Source organism: Anolis sagrei, chromosome 5 (assembly GCF_037176765.1).
Source record: "Anolis sagrei isolate rAnoSag1 chromosome 5, rAnoSag1.mat, whole genome shotgun sequence".
NCBI lineage: Eukaryota > Metazoa > Chordata > Lepidosauria > Squamata > Dactyloidae > Anolis > Anolis sagrei.
This window is the reverse complement of record NC_090025.1, coordinates 83,188,919-83,201,650: the sequence shown is the minus strand read 5'-3', so window position 1 is coordinate 83,201,650 and position 12,732 is coordinate 83,188,919. Positions and strand designations below refer to the sequence as shown.

At 41.1% G+C, this 12,732-nt stretch overlaps 1 protein-coding gene across 1 annotated transcript in view; it reads right to left on the bottom strand.

Moving 5' to 3' along the window:
* COG5 (component of oligomeric golgi complex 5) overlaps nucleotides 1-12,732 on the bottom strand; it is a 307,163-nt gene that overhangs the window by 85,058 nt on the left and 209,373 nt on the right. Inside the window, exons 11-12 of the mRNA XM_067468812.1 lie at nucleotides 9,236-9,317; nucleotides 3,038-3,242 (exon numbers count right to left, since the gene is read on the bottom strand). Of these exons, the coding sequence (XP_067324913.1) occupies nucleotides 3,038-3,242; nucleotides 9,236-9,317 (287 nt within the window). The remainder of the gene's footprint in view (nucleotides 1-3,037; nucleotides 3,243-9,235; nucleotides 9,318-12,732) is intronic.

Sequence of the window (12,732 nt, the reverse complement as noted above, 5' to 3'; positions counted from 1 at the left end):
ACGGCTAGTATATAAATAAAAATGTAATGTTCGTTTGTGGGATTAACAGAATTCAGAAACCACTGGACGAATTGACACCAAATTTGGACACAATACACCTATCAGGCAAACGAGTGACCATCACTCATAAAAACACTGAAAAACACAGCAGAAGAGACTTAAAAACCCAAAAAACAAAAATTACATTACAACACATGCACAAAACCACATATACACATATTCACAAATATATGCACACACATTTACACACAAAAAAACACATATACACAGACTGGGCCACAGCAACGTGTAGCAGGGGACAGCTAGTTCCCAATAAGTGAAAAAGGCAATACAAGGAGGAGGAGGAGGAGGAGGAGGAGGGAGGGAGGGAAGGGGGAAAAGAGGCAGGACTAGAAGCATCCGCCCTCCTTCCCTCTGTGATTTCCATGCTCTTCTTCCACATCTGGGCACTTCCTGCTCGGTCGTTCTAGCCCTGAGGCATTGCCTTGCCTTAACCTTTTGAGTCCCTGTAGTTAGTATTCTTGGTGTCTAGCGCTGCGTTGGACAGGTAACAATAGGAGACTCCATGTTATCAGACATTTTTGTTTATCTAACTTTCTGCCTGCCCGTTTATGTCGGATAAGTGAGACTCTGCTGTATTTCCAAAGACCTTGACCAAAAATGTGCTGAACTCTTTCTAATACAATTCATATAAGCCATAGACAGCATGCCAATGATCAGGACCTTGTAGTGCAAAAAGCACATGAAGGATGTCAGGTCTCCCAGACCAGTAGACATGTGTTTGGCATTAAATAATTACCATATTTTCTGGCGTATAAGACGACTCCCCAACTTTTCCAGTTAAAATATAAAGTTTGGGATATACTCGCCATATATGACTACCGCTCTTCCAACGCAATTAAAAAAACATAAGATATGATTTCAATATGGGAATTTTCCTATTACCGTACCTCCTTCTCTGCGTCTCAGATCTTGCACATGTGCGCCTGCGCTACTTCACTACAGTCCTCAGGAGCGAGATCTGAGAGGCAGAGAAGGAGGTATGGTAATAAGATACAAGGGTGGGCGAGATGGGAGAAAAAGGCGTGTTTTCTGGGTATAGCAGCGCTCTATCTCTTTTTTCCATACCCCGGGCATCCTGGACGCCTGCAGCTTCCTCTGCCCTTCACTTACCCCTTCTCGGTGAGGCGCCCCCTCACTCCTCATCGGGACCACTTTTAGTCACTTCTTTCCACAAAACCTGGTGAGTGGTTGATCTTCTACTGTACTTGTACAGCGCCGCCCTTTCTACTTTCATACGGTCGCTGCATATGGAGGGGATGAGGCCACAGCCGTTTTTTACCTCCCCCCACCATATACGGCGACTGCAGATTCTCTGGTCTGGCTCAGAAGTTTCAGCACCCGCCCTATAAGATGACACCCGGCCTATAAGATGACCCCCCAACTTTGGAGAAGATTTTCCTGGGTTAAAAAGTAATCTTATACACCAGAAAATACAGTAATTTGTTCTTTTGAAATGCATGCAGCATTCCTTCAAAAAAAAAGAATAATTCAAATTTCTCAAAGTAGATTAGAAATCACTTAACTTAAATTGGGGGGGGGGGGTGTTTAATAAAATAATAACTAAAATTGTTTACGTCTCAAAGTAAGTTTTTCATCTGTTGGTTCCAATTTTTAGCCCAGAAATGAAAAACCACAAACTCATTACGAGCACAGCTACAAGAATCCTGCAACCAAATGTCAGAGCTATCCAATCTTTTTCCTAGTTTCTCCAAGCCTATGTGTTTGTTAGTCTAACAGACATAACGCAACAATATAATTTCTAAGAGAATTCTTCTACTTTTTTATTTTCCCGTGACTCTGATTTTCAAGTGGTCTCATGCAATTTTACTTTTCATTTTTCCTTTCATTTGGACCGAGATCAAAGGATGTCAAGGCACGGTCAGCCATGTTATGCTTTTAGAGAACTTGATAGAGATGAAAGCTTTAAACGAGTCTGCTTTAGAAAGGATTTCTATGGTGGGTTTGAAAACCCCAGCCAAAGAACACATTAGAGAGGGCCGACTAATTCAAAGACTCGTGTAAAAATATCTCACAAGTCACAAAGGGAAAAAATATTTAGCATTAATTTACTTCTGTTCAAACTTCTGGACACTATAATACAGGGGTCCACAAACTTTTTAAACAGAGGGCCAGGTCGCAGTCCCTCAAACTGTTGGAGGGCCGGATTATAATTTGAAGAAAAAAAAACATGAATGAATTCCTATGTACACTGCACATATCTTATTTGTAGTGCAAAAAACACTTAAAAACAATACAATACATAAAATAAAGAACAATTTTAAGAAATATAATTTAACTGATTTACGAGGCCATAAAAATCTCCAGGAAGTATGCAAAGAATGAGGAAGTACTTCATCAGTGTCACAAATGGACGGTGAAGCGACAGCACCCCTGGTGGCCAGTAGCTGGAATGTTAAATAGCCTCTGAGTGTCTGCCTATATATGTTATGTGTCTATGACATTGAATGTTTGCCATGTATATGTACATTGTAATCCACCCTGAGTCCCCTGCAGGGTGAGGAGGATGGAATATAAATACTGTAAATAAATAATAAATAAACTTATTAGTATTTCAATGGGAAATGTGGGCCTACTTTTGGTTGATGAGATAGGATTGTTGTTGTTGTTGTTGTTGTTGTCTGCTTTCAAGTCGTTTCAGACTTAGGTTAACACTAAGCGAGGGCCAGATAAATGACCTTGGAGGGCCGTATCCAGCCCCCGGGCCTTAGTTTGAGGACCCCTGCTATAATACCTGCCTGTGGTACCAAATTCAATAGGTTTGGTGAACAGATCAATACAAACGCCATGCCCTTATGCTACAGAAAATGGACCGTTCTTTAGAATCAAATGACAAATTGCTCTTCAAAACACTGAAACAAAAAACCCGATTGTTGCAGGAAGCAGGGGAATCTGAAATATACTGTTCTCTTCTGGCACATATAACACATAATAATGAGACTCAGTATTCACATACTCATAATCTTGCTTCTTTTGGATGAATATGTCCTGTGTATCATCTTCAATCTGTTGAAGTTCAGCAAAGTGTTCTGCACTTCCATTTGTAATAAAATTCCTTTGAATGTTTTCACTGTATTGCTGAAGCCGCTTCCACAAATCATTATAGAGTCTCAACAACTTTGGGTATTCGCCTTCAAAAGCTTGCTTCAGAAACATGGAAGCTGCAAGACAATTAACACAGAGACCACAGGCTGCTTGTGACACACCAGAGGGGTTGTGGATGTTATTAGAACGAGGTTTTAAGACAAATGCATTCACATGACTTTGTCATTTGACCCCAAGCAGAGAACTTATAAAGTGCACGTCTGGAACACCTAGCTTCTGTGAGATTCCATCACAATGAAATCTAGTGATATTTTTGGCATGTTCTTTGCAGCTGCGGGGCATATATACAACAGTATTAGGAAGTCACTCACTTTATACTAGCTTTTTTGTCACCTGGTTATGAAGTAACTGTACAAGACGAGCTTCTTACACACACACACACACACACACACACACACAAGGGTTGAATGAAAAGTACGAACGCATCTCCTTCTATGTCCCGCCTCGGAGTTTAAGGTCTTCTGGGGAGGCCCTGTTCTCGACCCCACCTCTATCACAAGTGAGATTGGTGGGGACGAGGAGCAGGGCCTTCTCGGTGGTGGCCCCCTGTGGAATTCACTCCCCGGGGAAATTAGGTCATCGACATCCCTCCTCTCTTTTAGAAGGAAACTAAAAACATGGATATGGGACCAGGCTTTTGGGTAACCTGGCAGATAGATAAAGGACAATGACGACTAGAATTGATAGGATTTGACAATGTGGAATGAATTTACGGATTCTGAGCTGGTGAACGTTGATCATAGAATCATAGAATCATGGAATCAAAGAGTTGGAAGAGACCTCATGGGCCATCCAGTCTAACCCCCTGCCGAGAAGCAGGAATATTGCATTCAAATCACCCCTAACAGATGGCCATCCAGCCTCTGTTTAAAAGCTTCCAAAGAAGGAGCCTCCACCACACTCCGGGGCAGAGAGTTCCACTGCTGAACGGCTCTCACAGTCAGGAAGTTCTTCCTCATGTTCAGATGGAATCTCGTTTCTTGTAGTTTGAAGCCATTGTTTTGCGTCCTAGTCTCCAGGAAAGCAGAAAACAAGCTTGCTCCCTCCTCCCTGAATGTTGTGATTGGCCGGCTTGATTAGCATTGAATAGCCTTGCAGTTTCAAAGCCTGGCTGCTTCCTGCCTGGGGGAATCCTTTGTTGGGAGGTGTTAACTGGCTCTGATTGTTTCTTGCCTGGAATTCCACCGTCTTTATATGTTTTTCTGTTTTCATTTGCTTTATTTACTTTTTTAGCTGCCTTAGATCACCATAGGACCTTTCTACACGACCATCTCAAATCCAGATTTTCTGCTTTGAACTGGATTATATAGCAATGAAGATTCATATAATCAAGTTCAAAGCAGATGTGGATTATCTGCTTCGATAATCTGGATTACATAGTAGTGTAGAAGGGGCCTTAGTGGGCTGATTTTTTAGGAGAAAATCCCACTTATACCTGAACTAAAAAGACAAGGGACAGGCAACCTGCTCACCTCCCATATCCCACACCTTATTTGTTCATTTGTTATTTGCCCATTGGAGAGGATTTCTTCACAACTGGTAGTGTGATTGTGCAGAATCCAATGTACTCAAGGTAGGATATAGCCTTTTCCAGCATATTGCATTGTTTTACTGCAGGAAGAAAGCAATTTCTCTTTCTAACTGCTATTACGACGAGTAATATGTGGACTATTGTTGCCCATATGTCATAGACACTGAGACAGTTATGACCAACAATGTAATTTTCTCCTACCAGTATTGTTTTATAAAAGTTTCTTTTTAAACATTAAGCAAGTGAACAGAAAAAGGCAGCATACACCAGCACAAGGTCCTTGTTCATCATCAGTCCACGAAAAAAAAATCTCTTTTTGATTTTTCATTTAATTCTGCTTTTGAACATAGAGCATACAGACATATCATAGAATCATAGAATCAAAGAGTTGGAAGAGACCTCATGGGCCATCCAGTCCAACCCCCTGCCAAGAAGCAGGAATATTGCATTCAAATCACCCCTGACAGATGGCCATCCAGCCTCTGTTTAAAAGCTACCAAAGAAGGAGCCTCCACCATACTCTGGGGCAGAGAGTTCCACTGCTAAACGGCTCTCACAGTCAGGAAGTTCTTCCTCATGTTCAGATGGAATCTCCTTTCTTGTAGTTTGAAGCCATTGTTCCACATCCTAGTCTCCAGGGCAGCAGAAAACAAGCTTGCTCCTTCCTCCCTGTGGCTTCCTCTCACATATTAATACATGGCTATCATATCTCCTCTCAGCCTTCTCTTCTTCAGGCTAAACATAGCCAGCTCCTTAAGCCGCTTCTCATAGGGCTTGTTCTCCAGACCCTTGATCATTTTAGTCGCCCTCCTCTGGACACATTCCAGCTTGTCAATATCTCTCTTCAATTGTGGTGCCCAGAATTGGACACAATATTCCAGGTGTGGTCTAACCAAAGCAGAATAGAGGGGTAGCATTACTTCCCTAGATCTAGACACTATGCTCCTATTGATGCAGGCCAAAATCTCACTGGCTTTTTTTGCTGCTACATCACATAGTTGGCTCATGTTTAACTTGTTGTCCACGAGGACTCCAAGATCTTTTTCACACGTACTGCTCTCGAGCCAGGCATTGTCCCCCATTCTGTATCTTTGCATTTTGTTTTCCTGCCAAAGTGGAGTATCTTGCATTTGCCACTGTTGAACCTCATTTTGTTAGTTTTGGCCCATCTCTCTAATCTGTCAAGATCGTTTTGAATCCTGCTCCTGTCCTCTGGAGTATTGGCTATCCCTCCCAATTTGGTGTTGTCTGCAAACTTGATGATCCTGCCTTCTAGCCCTTCATCTAAGTCATTAATAAGGATGTTGAACAGGACCAGGCCCAGGACGGAACCCTGCGGCACTCCACTTGTCACTTCTTTCCAGGATGAAGAGGAAGCATTAGTGAGCACTCTCTGTGTTCATCCGCTTAACCAATTACTGATCCACCTCACCGTAGTTTTGCCTAGCCCACATTGGACTAGTTTGTTTGCCAGAAGATCATGGGGGACCTTGTCGAAGGACTTACTGAAATCCAGGTACGCTACATCCACGGCATTCCCCGCATCTATCCAGCTTGTAACTCTATCAAAAAAAGAGCCCTGTAGCACATCTCTTCTCTCCAGGTTAAAATAAGTGCTCTATCGGTTACATTTTCCAGATTTGACACTGTCCATCTGATTGACAAAGCACTCCGAAGTCAGACCATCAAATGCCCTGGGCCGAACAATTAGATATATTGCTAAGAAGAGATCGTCCATTTAGTCAGGAGCGGCTCCATATTGTTATTTTATAGCAGATAGCAACTGGGGAAAAGGAGTCGGGAAAAGGAAGCTTGACTGTGGAATCTAGATATGTGTGGAATCTAGATATGAGTGCAGCTGCTTGTCCCACTCCTAGTGCTATGAATAATATCTAAAGAGGTCAGAACTCAAATGAATGTCAGCAGTGAAAAGTGTTCAAGCCATTTGTATAGGATAAGAATGCTATACAGTATTCTTGGGTTCTGGAAATTTGAAGATGAGATGAAAGTATATCACTTCCATCACATCCATACCCACTCCTCTTCTGTACAAAGGCTCCTTTCGATCCCATTCTGGAAGCATTTCTCCCCTACAAATAACCTGCTCCATTGTTGTCTCACCCCGTCTTTTTTAGCTTTAGTATTTTATTCTGTACATGCGGCCCGCTCAGTGTTTATGTTATGAATGATGATATTGTAATTTTTTTTGCTGTGTTTTTATATTTTATGTTTTATGTAATTTATCATGCTGTTGTTTGTATTCTGATTTTATTTATTGTATTACATTGTTAGGCTTGGCCTCATGTAAGCCGCCCCGAGTCCCCACTGGAGAGATGGTGACGGGGTATAAATAAAGATTATTATTATTATTATTTGAAACACAACAAGATGAGTCCACAGCAGACACTCTGCTGGCTGTTGAATTGGATCACATGTTGGACACTTCCCAAGTGTCTAGGACTGTGTGATGTATCGGCGAATAATGCATGCAGATCCCAGTAAGGTGGCTTTCTGCAGCTGGCAGATGGTAATTTTGTCAGCACCAATTGTGTTTAAGTGCAGGCCTAGGTCTTTAGGCACTGCACCCAGTGTGCCAATCACCACTGGAACCACCTTGATTGATTTGTGCCAGAGTCTTTGCAGTTCGATTTTAAAATCCTCATATCGTGTCAGCTTTTCCAGTTCTTTCTCTACAATCCTGCTGTCACCTGACATCGACGATCCATACTTTGTTTTTTAACACGATTGTGAGGTCAGGAGTATTATGCTCCATAACTCTGTCTGTCTGAATCCGAAAGTCCCAGAGGAGTTTGGCGTGTTCATTCTCTGTAACTTTTTCCAGCTTGTGATCCCACCAATTCTTTGTCGCAGGCAGATGGTATTTGTGGCACAAGTTCCAATGAATCATCTGAGCAACGGTGTTGTGCCTCTGCTTGTAGTCTGTCTGCGCGATCTTCTTGCAGCAGCTGAGGATGTGATCTATTGTTTCATCTGCTTCATTGCAGAGTCTACATTTGGGATCTGTTGTCGACTTTTCAATTCTGGCTTTGATGGTATGGGTCCTAATGGCTTGTTCTTGGGCTGCCAGAATCAGGCCCTCCATCTCCTTTTTCAGAGTTCCATTTGTGAGCCACAGTCATGTTTTTTCTTTGTCAATTTGGCTCTCATTTTTTCCCAGGAACTGTCCATGGAGAGCCTATTATTATTATTATTATTATTATTATTATTATTACATCCCACCTTGGAATGGCTTCTTGCTCAGGGGTGGTGCAATGGGTTAAACCCTTGTGCTGGCAGAACTGTAGACCGACAGGTCAGAGGTTCGAATCCAGGGAAAGTGTGGATGAGCTCCTTCTATCAGCCCCAGCTCCCCATGCGGGGACATGAGAGACCTCCCACAAGGATGGTAAAACATCAAAACATCCCACAGTCCCCTGGACAATGTCCTTGCAGACGGCCAATTCTTTCACACCAGAAGTGACTTGCAGTTTCTCAAGTCACTCCTGACACGAAAAAAAACCAAGCCTCAGTTAGCCAGTTCTTGCAGGTAGTGCAATTGTCTTGGTTCAGAAAAGCTTCTGTCTAATCCGTTTCAGTTTCCATTTTTTTTGCTCCCAAATCACACAATCGAAAACCAAAAGTGTGGGAACGCTTGAAAATACTCAAGCATCTTAAATACGGTATTACCCCAAAATACTTTTTTTCCATGCAGCTCCTCTGAAAATCATGAAAGGAAGTGACATGATGTAATATTCTGTCTTTATTTGAGAGGGGTTATGGAAGATAATAATAATAATAGTAATAATAATAATAATAATAATCTTTATTTATACCCCGCCACCATCTCCCCAAGGGGACTCGGGGCGGCTTACATGAGGCCAAGCCCAGCAATACAGTAAAACAATATACAACAGAACACAGCAAAAATAAAATAAAATAAAAAACAAACCCATTTTAAACACATCAACAATATAAAATCATAACATTTAGAACATAGAAATTGATCACATTGGGTGGGCTGATTTGAATAGATTAAAATTTGAATAGATTAAAATAGATTAAAATTTTAAAACACTGGTGAGACAGCAATGTAATGTGTCTGGACAGGGGATCTGAGAGGCAGAGTAGGGTGTGACTGCATTAGCAGGTAAAATAAAGTGCTACCGAGGACTATTACAGAGGTAGGTCATGTCAGGGTATTATTGACATGTATGTGGGTTTGTTGTGGGAGGTGCAGCCTTGGAAAGATGGGGCATTTGCCTCTGGCTTACAAACAGGTGGCCACACTGATCTAAACCTTTTAGGAAGAGTCTGACGAAACTATGATCACAATAGCTACAAGTTTTCTGGTTTTAACTTGGCAGAAATGTGGGTATTTTTTGGAAGAAATTAGCCATGTTCCTTCTCTGGCCGTTACCCAAGTCTGATGCAGGAGACAGACATATCCCTACCACTCCACCCAGAATTAATTTCCCAGAATGAGACATCTTCATAATCCGTCATGAATTTAATACTTACAATCAGTTGCTTTCTGAAACTGGGAGGAAAGAACCTGCGTCACTGCTGTCCAAAATGTGTACAAAATGTCTGATTGACCATCCTGGAAGACAAAGAAGACAAGAAACGTTAAAGGTAAACCTCAAATTTATTACTTAGGAGAATTCTATTCTTTACTGTGTCCATTCAGCTATCACAAACATATTTACAAACTGTGATTGAAAGAATATGAAGTGCAGAAATCAATAATCTTCCTACCAAAGAATTTAATAAAAAAGTTTCCTTTCAATATTATCATGTTTTTATTTGCATGAAGTTCCTTTCTTAATGACAGAAAATGTTCAAAAACATGACAACACTTTTTGCATTTGAAATGATGCTCAACTTAACCACATCATTATGCCACAGGTATATACAACATTTGGAGCCCCTGGTGGCGCAGTGGGTTAAAGCACTGAGCTGCTGAGCTTGTTGATCGAAAGGTCGCAGGTTCGATTCTGGGGAGCAGCGTGAGCTTCCGCTGTCAGCCCTAGCTTCTGCCAACCTAGCAGTTAGAAAACATGCAAATGTGAGTAGATCAATAGGTACCGCTCCGGCGGGAAGGTAACGGCGCTCCATGCAGTCATGCCGGCCACATGACCTTGGAGGTGTCTACGGACAACGCCGGCTCTTCGGCTTAGAAATGAGATGAGCACCACACCCCAGAGTCAGACATGACTGGACTTAATGTCAGGGGACTACCTTTACCTTTTTATATACAACATTTGTATGTGTACACTTCATTTACTGCAGGTAATTAAGAAAACTATGAAAAACCGTCAATGGAAAACATTTGATTCTGCCGGCATCATTATTTTACTGTAATTCTTTCTAGGACTGTTAGGCTGCAGCCTTACCCAAAATGCTACATGCTTACATGATTTCAATAACAATTACTAAGGACTTCCCAAGTGAGATGTCTCAGGGACTCGGTTTCCAATTTTCCTTTACTTATTATGTATAATAATTAGCTACAGTTTGTCTGCTTTGTTTAAGAGGAAGCAATTAATGATCAGGAAGAAAAATACGGTATTACTTGGCAAGAATTTATCAACACTGTTAACCTGGGAGGTCTGTGGCTAGAAGAACACAAGCAAAAAGAAAACAAATGGCTTAGATTTGAGTGTTGTATTTTTCAAGTTGTGGATACTTCATTAACATTTCTCACATATTGTCTTTATTTAAGGAACCTCTGACTTCCGTTTGGGTAGGGTAGAAAAGGGCATCATAGGTTCTCTGGTTAACATAATGTTCCTCTTTGCCTACCACCTTAAAGGATTCCCTATGAGTATTTTTACATTTAATTTATCTTTACTTTTTTGTTGAGGTGTTGGATCACTGGCTGCCATTCTTTAACAAAATCCTCTAGTGGCTCTCCTCTTAAGAATACACTTATTTCATCAATGATTTAACAAATCAATGATGTAGTTTTCCCATTCTTCCATATCTGGTACCTCTGTGGCATATACTATTCATGCTGTCACTGTCATCCTTATAAATAAAAATGTAATGTTCGTTTGTGGGATTAACATAACTCAAAAACCACAGGGCAAATTGACACTTCTGAGTCTATTCAGGGACTTCCAAGTTGCCCATTCTGGGTTTGCCCCTGGAGGAAGACCCTCGCAGAGGGGCATCCACTTGGGATTTCCTGGTTTAACTACCCAGAGGGCTACCCTTGCTGTTGCTGGGGGGAAGCCAAGAGAAGTAGTAGTTCTAATGAAGCTTTTCCTTGATTTGAGTCTATTGGGAGAAGGCAGATAGCCATGTAGTGGATGGCTTTCACAGTGTTCAACTTTATTTCTCTCACATTTAGCAGCAACTTCCCATCACACTGGGAGGGGGGGGGGGCAACGCCAGCTAGCTTGTAGAGTTTATCAACAGATATAGGTTTAAGACATCCTGTGATTATTCTGCATGTTTCGTTCAATGCTATGTTCACCTGTTTTGTGTGGGCAGACTTATGCTAAACAGGACAAGCATATTCAGCAGTTGAGTAAGACAAGGCCAGGACTGATGTTTTTATTAATTTTGGGTCTGTACCCCATGTGCTGCCAGTAAGTTTTCGCAGGTGTTATTGCGTGCAGCTACTTTGTGCTTGTGTTCAAGCAGTGTTTCCTATATGCTAGCGTTCGATCTAAGGTGACACTGAGATATTTAGGATGGAAACAATGAATTGACTAAGAACTGCTGTACTATTTTAAGCTTTTTCTACATGGAAGGGGGTTGAACTAGATGGCCCATGTGGTTTCTTCCAATGGTATGATTCTATTCATCCAGTGGTCCTCAAACTAAGGCCCGGGGGCCGGATATGGCCCTCCAAGGTCATTTACTCGGCCCTTGCTCAGGGTCAACCTAAGTCTGAAATGACTTCAAAGCACACAACAACAACAACAACAACAACAACAACAACAACAACAACAACAACAAGAATCCTATCTCATCAGCCAAAAGCAGGCCCACACTCCCCATTGGAATACTAATAAGTTTATATTTGTTAAATTTGATCTTCATTTTCATTATTGTATTGTTTTGAAGTAGTTTTTGCAGAAATAAGATATGTGCAGTGTGCATAGTAATTCATTCATTTTTTTCAAATTATAATCCAGCCCTCCAACAGTTTGAGGGACTATGTCCTGGCCCTCTGTTTAAAAAGTTTGTGGACCCCTGTATTAATCAAAGGCGCTCCCATTATTATTTATTGTACAGATGGATTCAAATGAAACTGGAGCACAGTTTTAAACTTTAAAGTTACATAATCTTCCTGCATTTTAAGATCTGATTTGGAGGATTCTACACAATACATTACAAGCTACAGGTTCCAAGGAAACCAGAAACATTGCATTTCCCGTGTGTGTTATATCACATGCATTTGCAGATGCTCAGATCAACAATAGACTCCAAATTTAGCTTAAGGCTGCCGAGTCACAGGATTATAAGATTATTCCTGAAGGCAAGATCTGCTGGTAGTGACAGAACTGTGAACCTACTTGTTCACATTAATTTATCTTGAAACCAGTGCTCAAAAGTATAACCCAATGTACTAGCCAATTAATACCAAGGAATCAATGTTTTCCTCAAAATGAGCCAAACTCTAGCATACCATGCTACGTGTTCTAACAGAAATGCCATTGCAGCTGCACTCGTTTCAAACTCTTCTTTAATTTAAAGACAGAAAGTTAGCCTATTTTTAGACAGAAAATACTTGAAGCAATCACGAGCTTGCTGTCTGTTTATATACACACGCCATTCTGCCTTCTTCAGTTAATATATATTTGAAAATAAAACCTTTATGGTTGATGTTTCTACCTTTTTATATACAGCTGACCTGGAGTTCCCCGCACTAATGGAACAATGGGACAGGGCCAAGTAGATTGACAATGCAGGTGTCTCACTGTGGGTCCTTCTTCTTCTTCTTCTTCTTCTTCTTCTTCTTATTATTATTATTATTATTATTATTATTATTATTATTATTATTA